The following is a 16,630-nucleotide window of genomic DNA, read 5'->3' on the forward strand; positions in this document are numbered from 1 at the left end:
TGCTCTTCTGCTGTAATAGCACATGCTTTGGTTATTGATGGCCATGACATGCACACCTGGCTCTTGGATTCAGGTGCCTCTTTTCATGTTACTCCTCATAGGGAGTGGTTTACTTCCTACACAGGTACTCATGGAGTTGTTCATCTTGGGAACAACTATGCATGTCAGATTGCAGGGATTGGCAGTATACAGATAGTATTTTCTGATGGACAGTCATTTATGCTTGATGGTGTTCGCCATGTGCCGCAAATCAAGAAAAATCTGATTAGCACTGGCTTATTGGATGACAGTGGTTACCACACCACATTTGGGGATTCCAAATGGGTGATTACTGATGGCCAGACTGTAGTGGCTGAGGGTTTTAAAAGTGATACCTTGTACCCTCTTTATGTTTCCAGTGTGGGTAATCATGTTGTTGCCATAACCGAGCTGCCAAAGGTTTCATTGTGGCATAGCCGGTTGGGACACATGTCTGTTAAAGGAATGCAAGAACTGTCACGTTTGGGTTATCTGCCGCCTCTCTCTTTCTCAGATTTGCCTACTTGTGATCATTGTATTTTTGGCAAGCACTCTGTCACTCCTCATAAGAGGAGAACTCCTCAGAATAGAGCACCACTTGATCTAGTGCACACTGATCTGTGTGAGATGCCACAGTTATCACTAGGGGGTGCAAAATATTTTATTATTTTCATTGATGATGCCACACGTAAGGTGTGGGTCTATTTCTTGAAGCATAAGGGAGATGCCTTAGATGCTTTCAAGAAGTTTGTCGCTCAGGTTGAGAATCGGACAGGTCGTAGGCTGAAATGCCTCATATCCGATAATGGGGGTGAGTATGTGTCACATGCTTTTGTGCAGTTTTGCCAAGCTAAGGGCATCAAACAGGAACTCACAGCCCCTCATAATGCATCTCAAAATGGTGCAAGTGAGCGGATGAATCGAACTATTCAGGAGAAGGTTCGATGTATGTTGTCTTATGCTGCATTACCCCATGGCTTTTGGGCAGAAGCCGTGCAAACAGCAGTTCACATTATTAACAGGTCACCAAATAAGGCTTTGGAGTTGAAAGTGCCAGAGGAGGTGTGGTCTGGCAAACCACCCTCATATAAGCACTTACGTGTATTTGGCTGCGAGTGCTTTGCTCATGTACGCAAAGATCTACGCACCAAACTGGATCCAAAGTCTATCAGATGCATCTTTATGGGTTATGGTGACGAAGGTGAAATGGGGTACAGGTTATGGGATCCCGTTAAACGGAAGATTATATGCAGCAATGATGTCATCTTTAAAGAAGATAGTGTACACAAGGAACCCGTGCAACCTGTAGAATACAGGAGGGTTATTTATGATGATGTTGGACAGCAAAGAATGCCCATTTATAGGCAGCAGCAGGCTGCTGCAGATCACCCTGTTCAAGAGGGTATACAGGCTGAAAATCAGCCAGATAATTTTGCCAATGATGCACCACTGGATGTGCCAACAGATGGGGCTGTAGTACAGCCAGATATGGTGGTACAGCCACCCGTCATGCATGAAGAACAGGCTGGACAGCAGCCTAATCCGGAACATTTTGTTAGGAGCACCCGTGCACAACGGCCTCCTGACAGGTTTGTTCCAGGAGCCAATAATGTGGCTGATTTTATCATGCTGACAGATTGTGGTGAGCCTTCTAGCTTCAAGGAAGCTATGGGAAGAACAGAGAAAAAGAAGTGGGAGAAAGCCATGCAGTCAGAAATGGACTCCCTACTTCAGAATGATACATGGGATTTGGTGCAGTTACCTGCAGGCAGAAAGGTTTTGCCATGCAAGTGGGTTTACAAAGTCAAAGTGGATTCAAATGCTTTACCTCGGTATAAGGCCAGATTGGTTGCCAAGGGATTTAAGCAGGAAAAGGGCATTGACTTTGATGAGATTTTTTCCCCTGTAGTCAAGATGACTACTTTGAGAGCAGTGTTAGCTCTTGTTGCTCATGACGACATGGATTTATGTCAGATGGATGTGAAGACAGCTTTTCTTCACGGAGATCTTCATGATGAGATCTATATGAGTCAGCCAGAGGGATATGCTGTTAAAGGGAAAGAACAGCTTGTGTGTAAGCTCAAGAGGAGCTTGTATGGACTCAAGCAGGCGCCAAGGGAATGGTACAAGAAGTTTGATGCCTTCATGCAGTCCCAAGGGTATCATCGGTGTGAGACCGATCATTGCTTGTACACCAAACGGGCAAAGGATGGCACTTTGATGCTACTCATTCTATATGTGGATGACATGCTTATTGCCAGTAAATCTCAGCATGAGATTAGTGCTTTGAAGAAACAACTGCATAAGTCTTTTGACTTGAAAGACTTGGGTGATGCAAATCATATTCTTGGCATGCGTATTACTCGTGACAGGTCCAAGGGACTTTTGTTTTTTTCACAGAAAGAGTACATTGACAAAGTACTGCAGAGGTTTAAAATGGAGGGGGGGAAGTCCATTAGTACCCCGTTGCCTCCACACTTAAAACTCAGCAGTAAGGACAGCCCCAGATGAGATGATGATAAGGCTGAAATGGCCAAGGTTCCGTATGCATCTGCAGTTGGATCTCTGATGTATGCCATGGTTGCCACTCGTCCAGATATTGCTTTTGCGGTGGGAGTCATCAGCAGGTATATGGCAAATCCAGGCAAGCGGCATTGGGAAGCAGTGAAAGGTGTCTTGAGGTATCTCAAAGGTACCAAAGACTTGTGCATATGCTATGGTAGGCAGGATGCATTGGTGCATGGTTTTACAGATTCAGACTATGCAAGGAATGCGGATAACCGGAAGTCTACTACCGGTTATATTTTCACATTTGCAGGAGGTGCTATATCATGGGTGTCTCGGTTGCAGAAATGCGTTGCACTGTCAACCACATAAGCTGAATATGTTGCAGCCACTGAGGCTTGCAAGGAAGCAATATGGCTTACTCGGCTGGTGGGAGATTTGGGCATTACAGGAGATATGCCAGTTTTGCATTGTGATAGTCAGAGTGCTATCATGTTGGCAAAGAATCCGGTCTTTCATCAAAAGACCAAGCACATAGAAGTGAAATATCATTTCATCAGGGAGGTACTGGAAGACAAGCGACTTGAGCTTGTGAAAGTGCATACTGATGATAATCCTGCAGATTTGCTCAGTAAGAGCTTGCCTACAGAGCGGTTTGCACATTGCCGCCACATCATGGGATTAGGATGAGACCATTCTTACTTTATGGTCTTGTATACAGTAACTGTATATTGCTGTAATTTTTATTCTTTTCTCCCCTTTAGGCACATTGGCCTTTAGGTGGGAGGTTGTTGGGGTAAAGGCACATTGCCAACCCTTCATTAAAAGATAGGACACCTATGACTGTCTTAAGACAGTCATAGGGTAAAGCTAATCCTAATAAAACATAAGTGAGTTTGTGGTGTGGCTCATCATTCTTCACACCCGCACTAGAGTGTGACTCTCTCTCACTCTCACTCTCTTGCTCTCTTTCACTACTCTCCCCCTCTCATCGAGTGGATCCTGCAAAGGTCAAATGCATTGAGGATTAGCCGCAGCCACACAACCCTACTCAGTTGAGGGGATTTCTAGGTCTTGCTTCCTTCTACAGGCGCTTTATTCGCAAAGCGGGCAGCCCCTCTTACAGACCTTTTGAAGAGGATGCTTTTATGTGGTCTACAGATGCACAATGCAGCTTTAAAGACCTGAGATTCACCCTCACTCATGCTCCTGTGTCGGTATGCCCTGATTTTTCAGGTACTTTCATTGTGGAGGCAGAGGCCAGTGGCAAAGGATTAGGGGCTGTGCTAAGACAGGAACACGGGGTAATTGCTTTTGAAAGCAGGAAATTGGATGCCAAGGAACTAGATTATCATGTGTATGATCAGGAAATGTTGGCTATCCTCCATGCTTTCGAAAAATGGCACCACTACCTGTACGGTCGCAAAATCAAGGTTAAGACAGATCATAGAACACTTAGGTATTTCCTTACGCAGCCCAACTTGTCAATGAAGAAGAAGAGGTGGCTGGCTAAGTTTCAGTCTTATGATTTCGACATCTAGTACAGAAAAGGGAAAGAAAACGTGGTTGCAGATGCCTTATCCCATATGTGGGCTTGCAGTTTGTCTGCCATTTCTACCCTCTACCAGGAGTGGATTCATGGTATTCAGGAAGAATACATGCAGGATTCTAAGGCAGCTTCCATATTTGTGTAGTTAGAGAGGCCATCGAGCGAGGGGCATGCTGAATTTAAGCTGCATAATGGGCTGTTGTGGTGCAAGGACAGAATTTATTTGGTGCCAGATTCAAAGTATTGACTGCTGGTCTTACAGGAAATGCACTCATCTCCTATGGCAGGACATGCGGGTATTACTAAGACATATGAAAAGGTCAAACAGAGCTTTATCTGGGATGGCTTGTGGCGGGATGTAGTTAAATTTGTCAGTGAATGTTTGCCTTGCAAGCAAAATAAAGTGGACAGCCGGTTACCCGCGGGTCTCTTGCAGTCATTACCTATTCCAGAAGGCAAATGGACTCACATTGCTATGGATTTCATCACAAGGTTGCCTTCCATAGAGCGGGGATGGGATAGCATTTTTGTGGTGGTTGACAGAATGACAAAGTCGGCCCATTTCATACCCACTAAGACCCGTTATTCTGCATCACAGGTTGCTTGGTAGTTCATCGAGCATGTTTTTAAGCATCATGGTTTCCCTCGGGAGATTGTCAGCGACAGAGATGCAAAATTTATGGGTCACTTTTGGCAGGAATTATTTACAGCAGTGGGTCTTTCTCTTACACCTAGCACTGCTTACCACCCTGAGATGGATGGACAGTCGAAAGGGTGAACAAATGGCTGGAGGAGTATTTGAGGCATTTCTGTCATGACACACAGAAGTCTTGGGATAAGTGGTTAGCACTTGCTGAATTTTGTTACAATTGTACCAAGCACATCTCTATTGGCATGAGCCCGTTCGAGGCTATGTATGGATGCACAGTGGGTATGCCATCTTTAGTTGCAGACATGGCTGTGAAAAATCAGCAAGCAAGAAATGACTTGGAGAGTATGGATGCCCTTTTGCAATTGGCTAAAAAGAATATGCAGGATGCCCAAGCCAAGCAGAAGAAGTATGCGGTTGAACACAGGAGGTATCTGTCTTTTGAAGAAGGGTATTATGTGCACTTACGCCTCCGCTGAAGGGTAACACCAACATGAAGCTTGCTCACCGGTATTATGGTTCCTAGAGGATCATCCGCAAAGTTGGTAAGGTGGCGTATGAGTTGGAGCTACCTAGGACCTCTAGGATTCATAATGTTTTGCATGTGTCCTTGCTGAAGCCACAAATCAGACAGCATGTCCAAGTCCTTCCTTAGCTACCACCTATGGATGAGGAGGGCCACATACTCTATGTTTCGGAGCGCATCATGGGTTTCACGGATCACGTACTTCGAAACAAAGTCTACATTGAGTATCTTATCAAGTGGCAGGGACTCCCTGAGGATGAGAACTCATGGCAGCCAAAGAGCATTGTCCAGGACAACCCCTATCTCCTACTGGGCTGATTATTATTTGCTGTTTGCTGCACCTATTTAACAGCCCGCATATGAATTTTTGAGGGCAAAATTTTATGGGAGGGATGGCTGTAATGAAGGGGAAAAAAGAGGCCAAGTTAGAGGCCCTTTAGGGGCAAAATGTGGAGGGACTATATAAGTCTCCATCCACCCCCTACTATGTACTTTTTGATGTGACATCTAATCCTATCTACTCTCCCTTCCTCCTTCCTGCCTACGCTCACTCACTCTCCCTCTCTCTTCCCTACTCCCTGTCAATCTCTCCTTCTCTTTCCTACCTCATTCTCTCTCCTACCCTTTCCTCTCCCTCTTCCCCTCTCTCTCTCTCTCTCTCTCTCTCTCTCTCTCTCTCCCTTTTGCTTCTCTATCCCCCTTTCTCCAAATCTGTCCTCCCTTCACTACACTTCTAGAGGTATCATACCTATTTCAGTCAGTAGGTTGGGGTAGGCTATCTGTGCCTTTGCCACTAACTCCCCTATTAGAAAACGTTTGTGTGTGTGAGAGAGAGAGAGAGAGAGAGAGAGAGAGAGAGAGAGAGAGAAAGAAAGTCATATTAACGTCCGCAGGAGACCTCACGGGTCTATGGGACAAAGTACAAAATGTCAAAAAGACTTACAACATTTGGATAAGCCAGAGGGTCGAGGAGTCCACATGGCATGAGAGAGAGAGAGAGAGAGAGAGAGAGAGAGAGAGAGAGAGAGGTCCGTGAGAGGCCTCGGGACTATGGGACAAAGTGCACAAAAAGAAGACTCATATAAGCCTCAGTGGTTGGAGCAAAGGGCATGCTAGGGCCCTTGCTGAGTACTAATCTATGCTGCTATATTGAGCTCCATGGCTCTTGCAAAATCACATTCAATCAAATACAAACTGAATCAAATCAATCTCAGAGATAGGACTCAGAAACGGAAGATTGGCACGGTGGTGGCTCTCTGGTGAGCTATGAAGATATCTCGGATTTGCGTCTGTCGACTTGTCTCATGCTATGTTAGGGGACGAGGTCTCTTCAATCCCTGAACTCTTTGAGCTATGTCCAAAGTGACCCCTTATCTCTGTTGGTACCCTCTGAGGAAAGTTGTGATAGGTCGGGCCTCAATAGAATGTACTCTAGGCGCGCTTTGTCTTGCGCGTGGTCTTTGTGTCCGTCTCTTGGCGGCACCATGTCGGCTCTCGTTGCTGATCCAAGCTGCCCTCACATCAAGAACTCTTGCGCCTCTACTCTGTTGTGTCTTGAAGTTGACTTAAATGTATAAAAGTCTATGACGTGTCGTTGTGTTCGATCAGCCTCCATATCTTGTGGCCTAGCCACCTCATGCTTCTCTTTCATCTGTCGTAGTAGTGTCTTCTTGTGTTGGCGCATCTCCATCAGATAGAGCCAAATGAAGACTTGGTCATAGTAATGGATCAATCGTCGTGAGAGTGGACTGATGTTGCTCCCCTCTAGGTAGAGACAGTGGTAGTGTCCTCGGATCTCATAGTAGGTTGGGCAAGCATAAAGAAAATGCTTCTCTATCTCAACTGCCCCCAATGTGCATAGCATGCATATCTATTGCTCTCTCGGTCTACTTGCGGCTCTCCCCGCCGCAATCCTCAGCTGATGGGATGAAACCCGCATTTGTCCAATGACAATCCTTAGTGCATGTGAGACTCCTCTGTCCTCGAGATATTGGGGTTTGATGATGAATCCCTCCTCCGATACTCTCAAGAAGTGATTGCGGTAGAACTGAGACATGGTGGGGAGCTCTTGGCCCTCCCCCTCAAGTCCGAGATGTATGGAGCTGTGCTGGAGATCCAACCGAATGATACGATTGATCTCATCTCGAGATCAACTTAGGAGATGCGTCCATGTTGTACTGAAAGGGGGAAAGTTTGTCCCTCTGGTTACTGTGCCTGGTAAGCCATGTAGATACACGTGCATACCAAGTGTTTGCCCCCTCTCTACTAGTCATTTGGATGACTCCAGGGCCAGCCTCACGAGGTAAGTCCAAAACTCTGTGGATGAATGTCGCTGCTGTTTGAAAGATGGCATCAACTTGGAGAGGTGTCATGGCGAACTTTGCATGTACTATCTTGTGTGGGATTGAGTGCTTACTTCAAATCATCTTGGATCCCATAATCACCTGTAGCCGCTTAAATCTTCTCCACTTTGTCTTCGGGAGATCACATGCCCAAAAGGGTGCTGCATATATGGTGGTCGGTCACAAATTACTTTGTCCCCGTGTGAGTCGTGCCATGGTTGCTTGAGACTTTGTGAAGATGGGTCTTGTGAAAACTGCTCCCAAGTATGTGTAGGTCTGCACAATCTCTGCTGGCTCACCATGGTAAGTGAAGCCATGTTGATGAAGCACTGTGTGTGAGGTGTTGAAGATGATCACATTGGTCTTCCCAAGGTTGACTGTCAGGTCTCTCTGTCTACAGAAAACCTCTAAGGCCTCTAAGTGCCTCTGCAACTCCTATGTCATTGGCGTACAACAATATCTGTATCATGAGGTTAGCCATAAGTGATCCTTTTCAATGTAGAGTCCGAAATGGATCGGTGAGAGGAGGCAGCCCTACTTCACCCTTATCATGCTCTCATTCCAATCCGACAAACCACCTGGCGCACGAACTCTCCCTTTGACGGACTCATATAGACTCATCACACCCCAAATCAAAGTCTCTGGGATTTGCATCTTCTGTAGTCTCTTGATCATGCGGGATCGTGGGGTGGTGTCGAAAGTCTTCCAAAAGTCTATGAAGTAAGTGTAGACTTTCTGGTGTGTGGACTTTGTCTCCGCAATGATAAACCTCAAAAGTGAAAATGTGAGCTAGAGTGGAATGCTACCTCTGGAATCCTGCTTGCCCTAGTGCTTGCTCCCCTCGTGCCATTGTATGACTGTTGATCTCCCTCTCTAGTACTGATTCATAAATCTTGGCCAATGTGTGGCCAATCGTGACAATACGGTAGTTCCTAGTATCCATGGGGTCTCTTGCCTTGTGTATTGGTACAATAGTGGTGGTGCTCCAAGCCGGTGGAAAGCCATGGCATACACCATGGTTGAACATCTGTGCTAGAACCGGGACTAAGACCTCGTGCCCATGTGCGAAATGCTCAGTCCGTAGGTCCTCATGATTCTATGCTTTTTATTTGTGTAGCGGATGGAGTGCAGCCCGTACATTCCGTGTAGTAAACAAGTGGCAGGTAGTGGGCTTGGGCATAGAGGACATGTTTGGGGGTGTCTGCATCGAATCATCATATAGAGAGCATGCATAAGTGTGCCACACCCCCGGATTAGTGATGGGAATGGGTGGCTTTCCCTTCGAAAGAAGCCCCCATCTAGTGGTCGGGTCTCCTCCTCGAAATGATCTCATAATCTCATCCATCTTGTGTGTGAGGAAGGCTCGTCTCTTACGGCGTGTCAATCGTCGAAAGATCTGTTGTGTGTCGGATGATGTCAATTGACCCAGGGCTTGCTCTCGTGTGAGGTAGGTTCGCGTCTCTCTACACTAGTCATCAAACCAAGGGTTTCGAGGCATCTTCCCATATCGGGCCCGTGTGGATCGGGTTGTAGTGAAGGGAAAGAGTTGGGTTTATTAACATTTATGAAAGAGAGAACAATTAATGAGAGGTAGACCAAAATTTGTAATTCAAAAGACCCTGTGTAGGTGAATTTGAGGTGTCAGACATACTTTCACATATGTAATATAATATAGAAATGCTTAAAGTAGATTGGAATAGCTAGAAGATTAGGCTATGCTTCGACCATTGGGGCTGTGTATCTTAGATAGACCGGCACTGCTCTTGCTCTAGCATGAGTGATGTAAGTTTCACACGTGGCTGGTGGTGTTCCTATTAGGAATCTGGTGTCTTTGGAGCGTGGATGAGGTTTGTTGCCATCATCATATGCTTCGCCCCGTTGCCGTGTGGGACCTTGACCTGCCACTGCTTTGACATGGAGTTGTACATTGCTGGTCAAAGGTACTCAATGGCTCGCTTATGCCTTAGAACCCTTCTTGAAAGATAGTGGTACCTTCCTCGGATCTTACAGCTCGTGGGTGTCTTAGGAGTACGTTCTTCTCTCTCTCCATCCTTGCATGTTACATAGGGTATAGAGTCTAAGCTCATGGTGTCATGTAGCCTCAACCTCTTTCCTTTTCTCAATGCGGAATTAGTGGGATGGTGTTCAGAGCTGGCTCCATAACTATGCTAACTTTGGTCCCTTGAACATCCACAAGTACACATAAGAAGTGATGATATCAGTAGGCTCTCCTGGTAGAGTAAATAACTCATGTTGAAGGCAGGCATCACTACTGTTGAAGATAATGACCAAGGTTAACCTTCATATCTTGGCGGTCGCAAATTGCGTGTAAGGCTGATGAGCATCTTTGCAAGTCCTTTATTGGTTGCGAGATGAATACCGCATGGTTGACATAAAGGAAAATGGGAATAGAGTCTTTGCTAGCGCTTAGCCTTGTCCTTGAAAGTATCCAAAAAAGAGGCTAGCTAGTTGATGTGTAGTCTCAAGAGAGTTGCTGATATAGGACAACCTTGCTTCACACCGATGGTGCTATTGACCTCCTTTGACATCCCTTGTGTGCACGTGCATCAAAGTAGCCGATGGATGAAAGATGTCCACTCTCTTGACGGAACAAACCTTGAAAAAGGCTTTGAGGTTCCAATTTGAGGATGCATAGTCCTTTTAAGGCGAGAGAAGTCTTGGAAAAGAAAACCAAGTCTACTTCGACACATACTTATCTATATCCTACTACCTATTAACCACTTTCATAAAGGGAGGGCACTTGGTAGCTTGGAGGAGAAGAGAAGAGCCACGTGTTCTCCGTGATGTTTCCAATTTGAATATCCAATCGTCACGTCGTCCCTCTTCTATTACGATTCGGTTGGGCATGCGCTTTCTTTGGGGTACCAAGCTTTGCATAATGCTATCTTGGTGGCATGTACCTATGTTACGGGTACCCAAATTCGTTGAATGTAGAGACCTACCAGCCTCATTTCGGATGATCAGACACCACGTTGCGTTCAGGTGTAGGGTGGACACATTAAACGAGTATGTGTATGGGGGGAGATGATGAATGGACATGCCTTGAGAATAGAACCATTTGGTAGCCTGTGAATACCAACACTTATTGTCTCCATGTTTTGCAAGTTGCATGATTGATGAGAGAGCTCTCCGTGGTAGCCTATGTCTAGTTGCCTTGATCATGCCATACTCTCTGACTGTGTCTGGATAAGTGAGGATCCAAGATTGTGTATAGGGGGCGGTTTGTGAACTTTGTTAGTATGATATTAATTTACTACACTTCTTCCCTTGGATCTGTGTGAGAGCATAACGAGCCCACCTCCCAAAAGGCCCTCCGTCTAGTGTTACCGGTTTGACAAAGGAGTCAAAGAGCAGGGTTTTCATATGCATGTGTTGGAAGTAGGCTTGAAAATGTTCTCGAGCTGTCGGTTCCATGTTGAATTGGGGTTTTTAAAAACACATCCTAGGTACATGTAAACAACGATAATGTCTACATGTGCTTTTGCGAAAGTGAATGTGTAGGATAGAGTGGAGCATCTGTAGTGTTGAAGAGGTCTTCCCAGGATTGAGCCTCATGTTCCGACTGTAAAAGAAGCCCCTAGAGTTTCCAGATGGCTTTATAAACAAGATGGTGTGTCTGAGATTAAGACAACTTCATTGGCATAAAGTAGAATAGTGTCAAGTGTCATTGTATCTCCCCTTAGTGTGTGTACAAAGTAGCCAGCTCGTTGATGTAGATCCGAAGAGTGTAGGGAATAGGGGCCTTCCTTGCGTCACACCATTGGTGCTATTCACATCCTTATACATACCTTGTGAGGTGTGCACTCTAGGTGAGACTTTCTTATATAGTGCCATTACCGTCCAAATGACATCATTTGCAATCCCCAATGCCTGGAGCCACGAGATGAGATAAGACCCTGGGAATGAATTCAATGCCTTACAAAAGTCCAAGAAGTAGCAATAGGCCTTCTACTCTTAGTGCATGATCTCCTTAACACTGGTTCTAAGAGTAAATATATGACTAGAGTGGACTGGTGCCTCCTTAGCCTTGCTTGACCCTCTGCAGTCCACCCATCGCCGCCTGCTTACTAATATGTATCTCTGGTGCATAGCCATACACCTTGGCCATGAGATGGCAGTAGGAACCCTATGCAAAAACTTTTATAGAACACATGGTGCAAGTAGCTCGCAACTATGAGTCAAGAGCTATAATACAACGTCTTGATTGCTGCTTTTAGTTTACAGATGGTGAAAAGGGTAGAATGGTAGGATTGATGCAAGTAGCTCTTAGCTGTGCTTCCTTTAGTCAGGAGGTGGTGAGAAAGGTAGAGTTGGTGGGATAGGGGATGTCTAAAATCTTTGGTTGATTTTTGGTTGGGAACATCATATAGCATGTCAGTGTAGTTTTTCTAGAGGGTAAGAATTTGGATAGGGTAAGGTGATTTCTTCTGTAGGAGTTTCACAAAACTCCTTGGAATTATAATTCTAGAGGATGTTCGATCGTTCTTACTTTGTGTCGGATAAGGAACTATCGTTTATTTTGCGGCAGAGATATTTTGTGGGACATAACACTCCATAGGTTTTCGTGTAGCCTTGATCGTGTAAGAAAAAGGATGTCGTGCAGTGGTGTATACGGAGTGAGCGAGGAGACGGGGCTTGGCATTATGGGTAAAGCTGTTTATCTATGTTTTCATGTGCGTGGCTACGTGGCTTAGTGTCAAAACTGAAACTTAACTACAGAAGGAATACACCCCACAGGGACATGAGAAGGAGCTTGGTACTATGATGCAGCAATAAGGGTGCTCCAATAGGGCAGCAGCTTGTGTGGCATGTGTCCAATCCTAGCAGCGCTAGAGGGTAGCCTTAGAGTCTTGTGCCTGACAAGATCTTGGCTTAATAGGCTCTCCTCTTATAAAGCACGGTGTGATCTCCTGTTCTTGGGGGACATGTCTAGTAGCGGGTCCCTTGAGTCTAGATCGAGGGTGACTGGAGTGACCTCAAATAGCGTGGCACACCATTGATCATGGTAGTCAATGATTGGACTCATGTCCAGATATCTGTGAATACACAAGAAATGGAAACTCCCTTGAATCCTCTAGTATTTGGGGCCTCATTAGGACATGCTCATCAGGCTCCACTTTCTGAATATATCAGAGGGTGCATAGTCTCTGTCCTTGACAATTTTAAGTGGCTGCAATCTAGCGTCTTACTTCTATCTGAATCTTTGGCTGGAAATCTGCTTGTGACGGGGATTTGACGCCACCACTTTCTGCTTCATCTTCGTTTATGTCCAGTTCCCAAAAAGTGCTTGCATGTAGGGTTGCATATAGGAGAATCATTGCTCCAGTGACTGGGTATCCACCTTGATGTAGATGCTCATTTGTAAGGCCCCCATTTGAGAAGCACGAGTATAGGTGATGGATGCATGCACTATAGGTGATGGATGCATGCACTTGCATTGTGGATCAGCCATTTATTATTGAAACAGAAGTCTAATGTATGGACAGCATACATAGTTTTCTACTTACATAACTATTCAGGCTTCTTGCTGATGTGGCAGCACGGATTGATGATGTGATGCTTGCACTACATATGTGCTGATGTGGTAGATCGATAGGTTGATTTTTGATATGATATCAAAATGATGCAAATATCGAGGAAAGTGACCTAGTTCAGTACTCAGTGGGCTGAATCATACGTTCTAGTTTAATGTGAGCAGTCTAGCAGCATGGGAGAAACTCCCTAGCTGGCTATCTTTTACAAGATAAAATAGAAAACAAACTATTGCTTATCAAAAAGGGAGACAAGGCGGTGACGCGAGTATCACAGAAAGGGCCATGCTTTAATTGTGGAAAGCCATGTGATTGTGATTTAGAGTGTTAAAAAAAAAGAAGGCAGACATGGGAGAAGGTACTAGTGCAAGCAGAGGGAAGGGTGCAGGCAGAGGCAAAGTTGGAAGATCATCTGCAGGAAGATGCAGAGGCAGACATGCTAAGGTTACTAATTATTATGCTTATGAGAATGCCCAGGACTGTGATGATCCAAATGCAATTGATGAGCTTGCTTTGAAATATGGAATGTAACTTTTGCTTGCAGACTTAAAAGCTTTCATGTCACATAAACATGCCTATGAGTCACAGTTTGCAATCATTCTATGTTTGGTTGTGGGTTTGTGGATTCAGGTGCTTCATGCCACATGAATCCTAGAAAGGATTGGTTTTTGATTGCTTCATGCCACATGAATCCTAGAAAGGATTGTTTCATTGCTAATAAAGGGAGTCGGAGACATTCTAATGTGCCTTTTTGATGGATATATCATTTTAATTTGTAAGATTGGATATATTAGAGTTATATATACCTTTGTGATGGTGAAAGAGATATATCATAGATGTACTTTGTGCATTAGGATCAAGAGAATGTGGTGGAAGAGTACAAATCCCAAGCCTCCATTTATTTTTGTGTGGGATTAAGAGATATTACATAGCAGCATATAGCATATACCCCTCAGCAAAATGGGGTAGTGGAGAGCAAGAACATGATAATCTTGGAATGCACCAAGGCAATGCTGAGGGAAAGCGATGTGCCAAACATGTTTTGGATTGAAGCTGTTAATACAGCTGTGTATTTGCTAAATAGGCACCTTCAATGGCTGACTGTCTTGACACCTGAGGAGGCTTTCACATGCATCAAGCCAACTGAATGGTTGAATCTCTGATTTTTGTAATACATTGAATCTGAACTTCAGAAACCTTCAGGATTTCAAACACCCATATGTATTTCAGAATTCGTCTTGATTCTTGATTTGAGAATTTCAAAGATTTAGGTTTCTGCATATGCAAAATAACAAGATGTTTGCCAAATGATGTGTGTTAAACAGGTGGATGTAAAGCGGTTCTATGCAAAACAGACTCAACACTTGCGTTGTGCATTGTGTTCTGATATCATTTGTTTTGAGTTGAGTGTTTATTTGTTATGTGCAACCCATGTGAATTGAAATTTCTGGTTTGCACTCTCTTTCAAGTGCTTTTATTTCTCAGGTACCGTGGGAGGGTGCAGGGTTTCTGCATGCAGAGTCAATGCACTTACTCATATTTTCTTTTGTTTCAGCCAGAACCAAAGAGGCGAAAGAAGTAAACTATTTAAGCACTACTCACAAGGCTAAGGTTTTGGGTCCATTGTAATGCTTAGAAAAATCTACGAAGGTATGTAGGACATCGTAAAAGCTTTTAATATGGCTCCATCTTTCTCCTCAAAGCTGTAGGTAAGCGATACATCTTGATTTTGAAGGGCTTGTACGAGCAGCAAAGTTCGTGAGGATTAGTATTCAATCTCCAAAGGCTAGGTCTGAAGATAACCAAAAAGATTTGCAAGTGGCTTTGTACAGTGGCATTGTGTGACAGTAAAGTAACTGGTTTGCTGTTGTGTGGTGGGGCTATGTGTTTGAGACTAAGACCACAATTGATACTATATCAAACTATAGAAAGAAGCTTTATCAGTGTAACCCTTTACACGTAAATGTGTTACATATTGAGGTTATGCAGATGGTCGAGAACACCTATGCAAGAAGCTATATCGAAGGCATGGTGGCTGGTCATGAGTGAATCTTGACATATAGACCCTGCTATGGTTTTGGGTGTCCTCACATCCAAATCAGAGTTGGAATCTTCTGAAGTAGGAGTACTGATAAGAATTTCGCAGATGGTTTTTCCTGTTCTAAACTTGTATCATCAGTTGAATGGGTCCTTTGCATGTCTCCGCCATATTAGTTACAGGATTTAAAAATGGAAATGATTTTGCACTATCAACTTGGACAAAATCTGAATATGTTGTCATCAGATATGTGATCAAGAACAAAGCGAGAAGCAACGAGGATACCTATGTCTTGTATAGTATGTTTCTTATCATGATAGGCTGTGAATTCAATTCTAATGAAAATAGCGAAAGGATGTTTTGTTTGAATTATGGATAACTCAATTTGGTACAAGGTTTTGGTCGCTTCGTCAATACCAGGCACAAACACAGCTATCTACAAGCTCGAGCACCTACTTGAGCGTGTCGTGCGAGAGAGTTGTCTAGCGCTAAGAATAAACACAGTGGTCTGAATGACATCTACTAACATTTGTAGGAAATTTGTGAAAGGTAAAAAAAGGGTCAATGGTAATAACAAAAGGATGCAAGGTAGGTACATTGTATCCATGTACTAGTAATGCTTACTTCTCTATTGCTTTAGTTTCTATAGGAATAGATACAGCTCTGTGGCATCATAGGCTTGGACACGAGTGAGAAGGAGATGCAAATTCTTCACTCAAGCAAGTTATTGCTAGGTTTGAAGGAGGCTGATTTGGAGTTTTGTGAGAGTTGTGTTTATGGAAAATAGAAGAGTCAGATTTCTCAGAGTTGGGAAAGAAAAGAATTCTCAGAGTTGGGAAAGAAAAGAAGAGAGAAAAGTTAGCTTGAGCATATAGATGTATGGGGTCTTGTTGACGTATCATCTCTTGGTGGTTCTCACTATTGTGTTACTTCAGGATAAGTTTGATTTTGTTTTAATCCATGGGAATCCCATTTTTGGATATAACATGGTCTAAATCTCTCCGTTTTGGACCCAAGATTGGCACTTAAGAGGATTGAGAGAAGTCTTGTATATGCAACACCTCTCAAAGACTAATCTAATATACGTGGGGTGATCATTCCATGATGAATTTGGGCATAGGTAACACCTTCAAGAAATCTTTCAAACACTCTTTAAAGTTTGTAATCATCAGTCTCTTGAATGTCATGAGAGCGTTAATGAGTTGGAAAAGCATTACTTTGGAAGCATAGACTTCCCATTCCATGGCAAATGCTATCTCATGCTGATCCATTGGAGCAATGAATACCTCTATGTACCTAGAGCATTAATCAAAAAAGTTGTAGGCTTTTTCTTGCGACTCTTTCTAATACATACTCCATGAATGGTTGCGGATAGTGATTCTTACGCGTAGTAGCATTGATCTTTTTTCAGATTGACATATAATATAATTTAAGCCATTCTTCTTCAGCAC

General features: G+C 44.0%; 1 protein-coding gene across 17 annotated transcripts in view; it reads left to right on the forward strand.

Moving 5' to 3' along the window:
• LOC147881334 (chromatin remodeling protein EBS-like) overlaps positions 1-15,548 on the forward strand; it is a 97,176-nt gene extending 81,628 nt beyond the window's left edge. For 3 of the 17 annotated variants that reach the window (XR_015544013.1, XR_015544015.1, XM_087402460.1), the window contains 2 exons: positions 14,697-14,791; positions 14,877-15,548. Coding sequence is in view for 12 of the 17 variants with exons in the window: in XM_087402460.1 (XP_087258586.1) it covers positions 14,697-14,770 (74 nt within the window). In the remaining 5 variants the exon portion in view is untranslated. Of the gene's footprint in view, positions 1-14,466; positions 14,549-14,696 lie in introns of all 17 variants that reach the window. The other 14 variants (XR_015544014.1, XR_015544016.1, XM_087402461.1 and 11 more) reach the window with 7 other exon arrangements.
• The last annotated feature ends 1,082 nt before the right edge of the window (positions 15,549-16,630 follow it).

The sequence above is a fragment of the Dipteris shenzhenensis genome, chromosome 31 (genome assembly GCF_047967505.1).
Source record: "Dipteris shenzhenensis isolate YYH24624 ecotype China chromosome 31, Dip_SZ_1.0, whole genome shotgun sequence".
NCBI lineage: Eukaryota > Viridiplantae > Streptophyta > Polypodiopsida > Gleicheniales > Dipteridaceae > Dipteris > Dipteris shenzhenensis.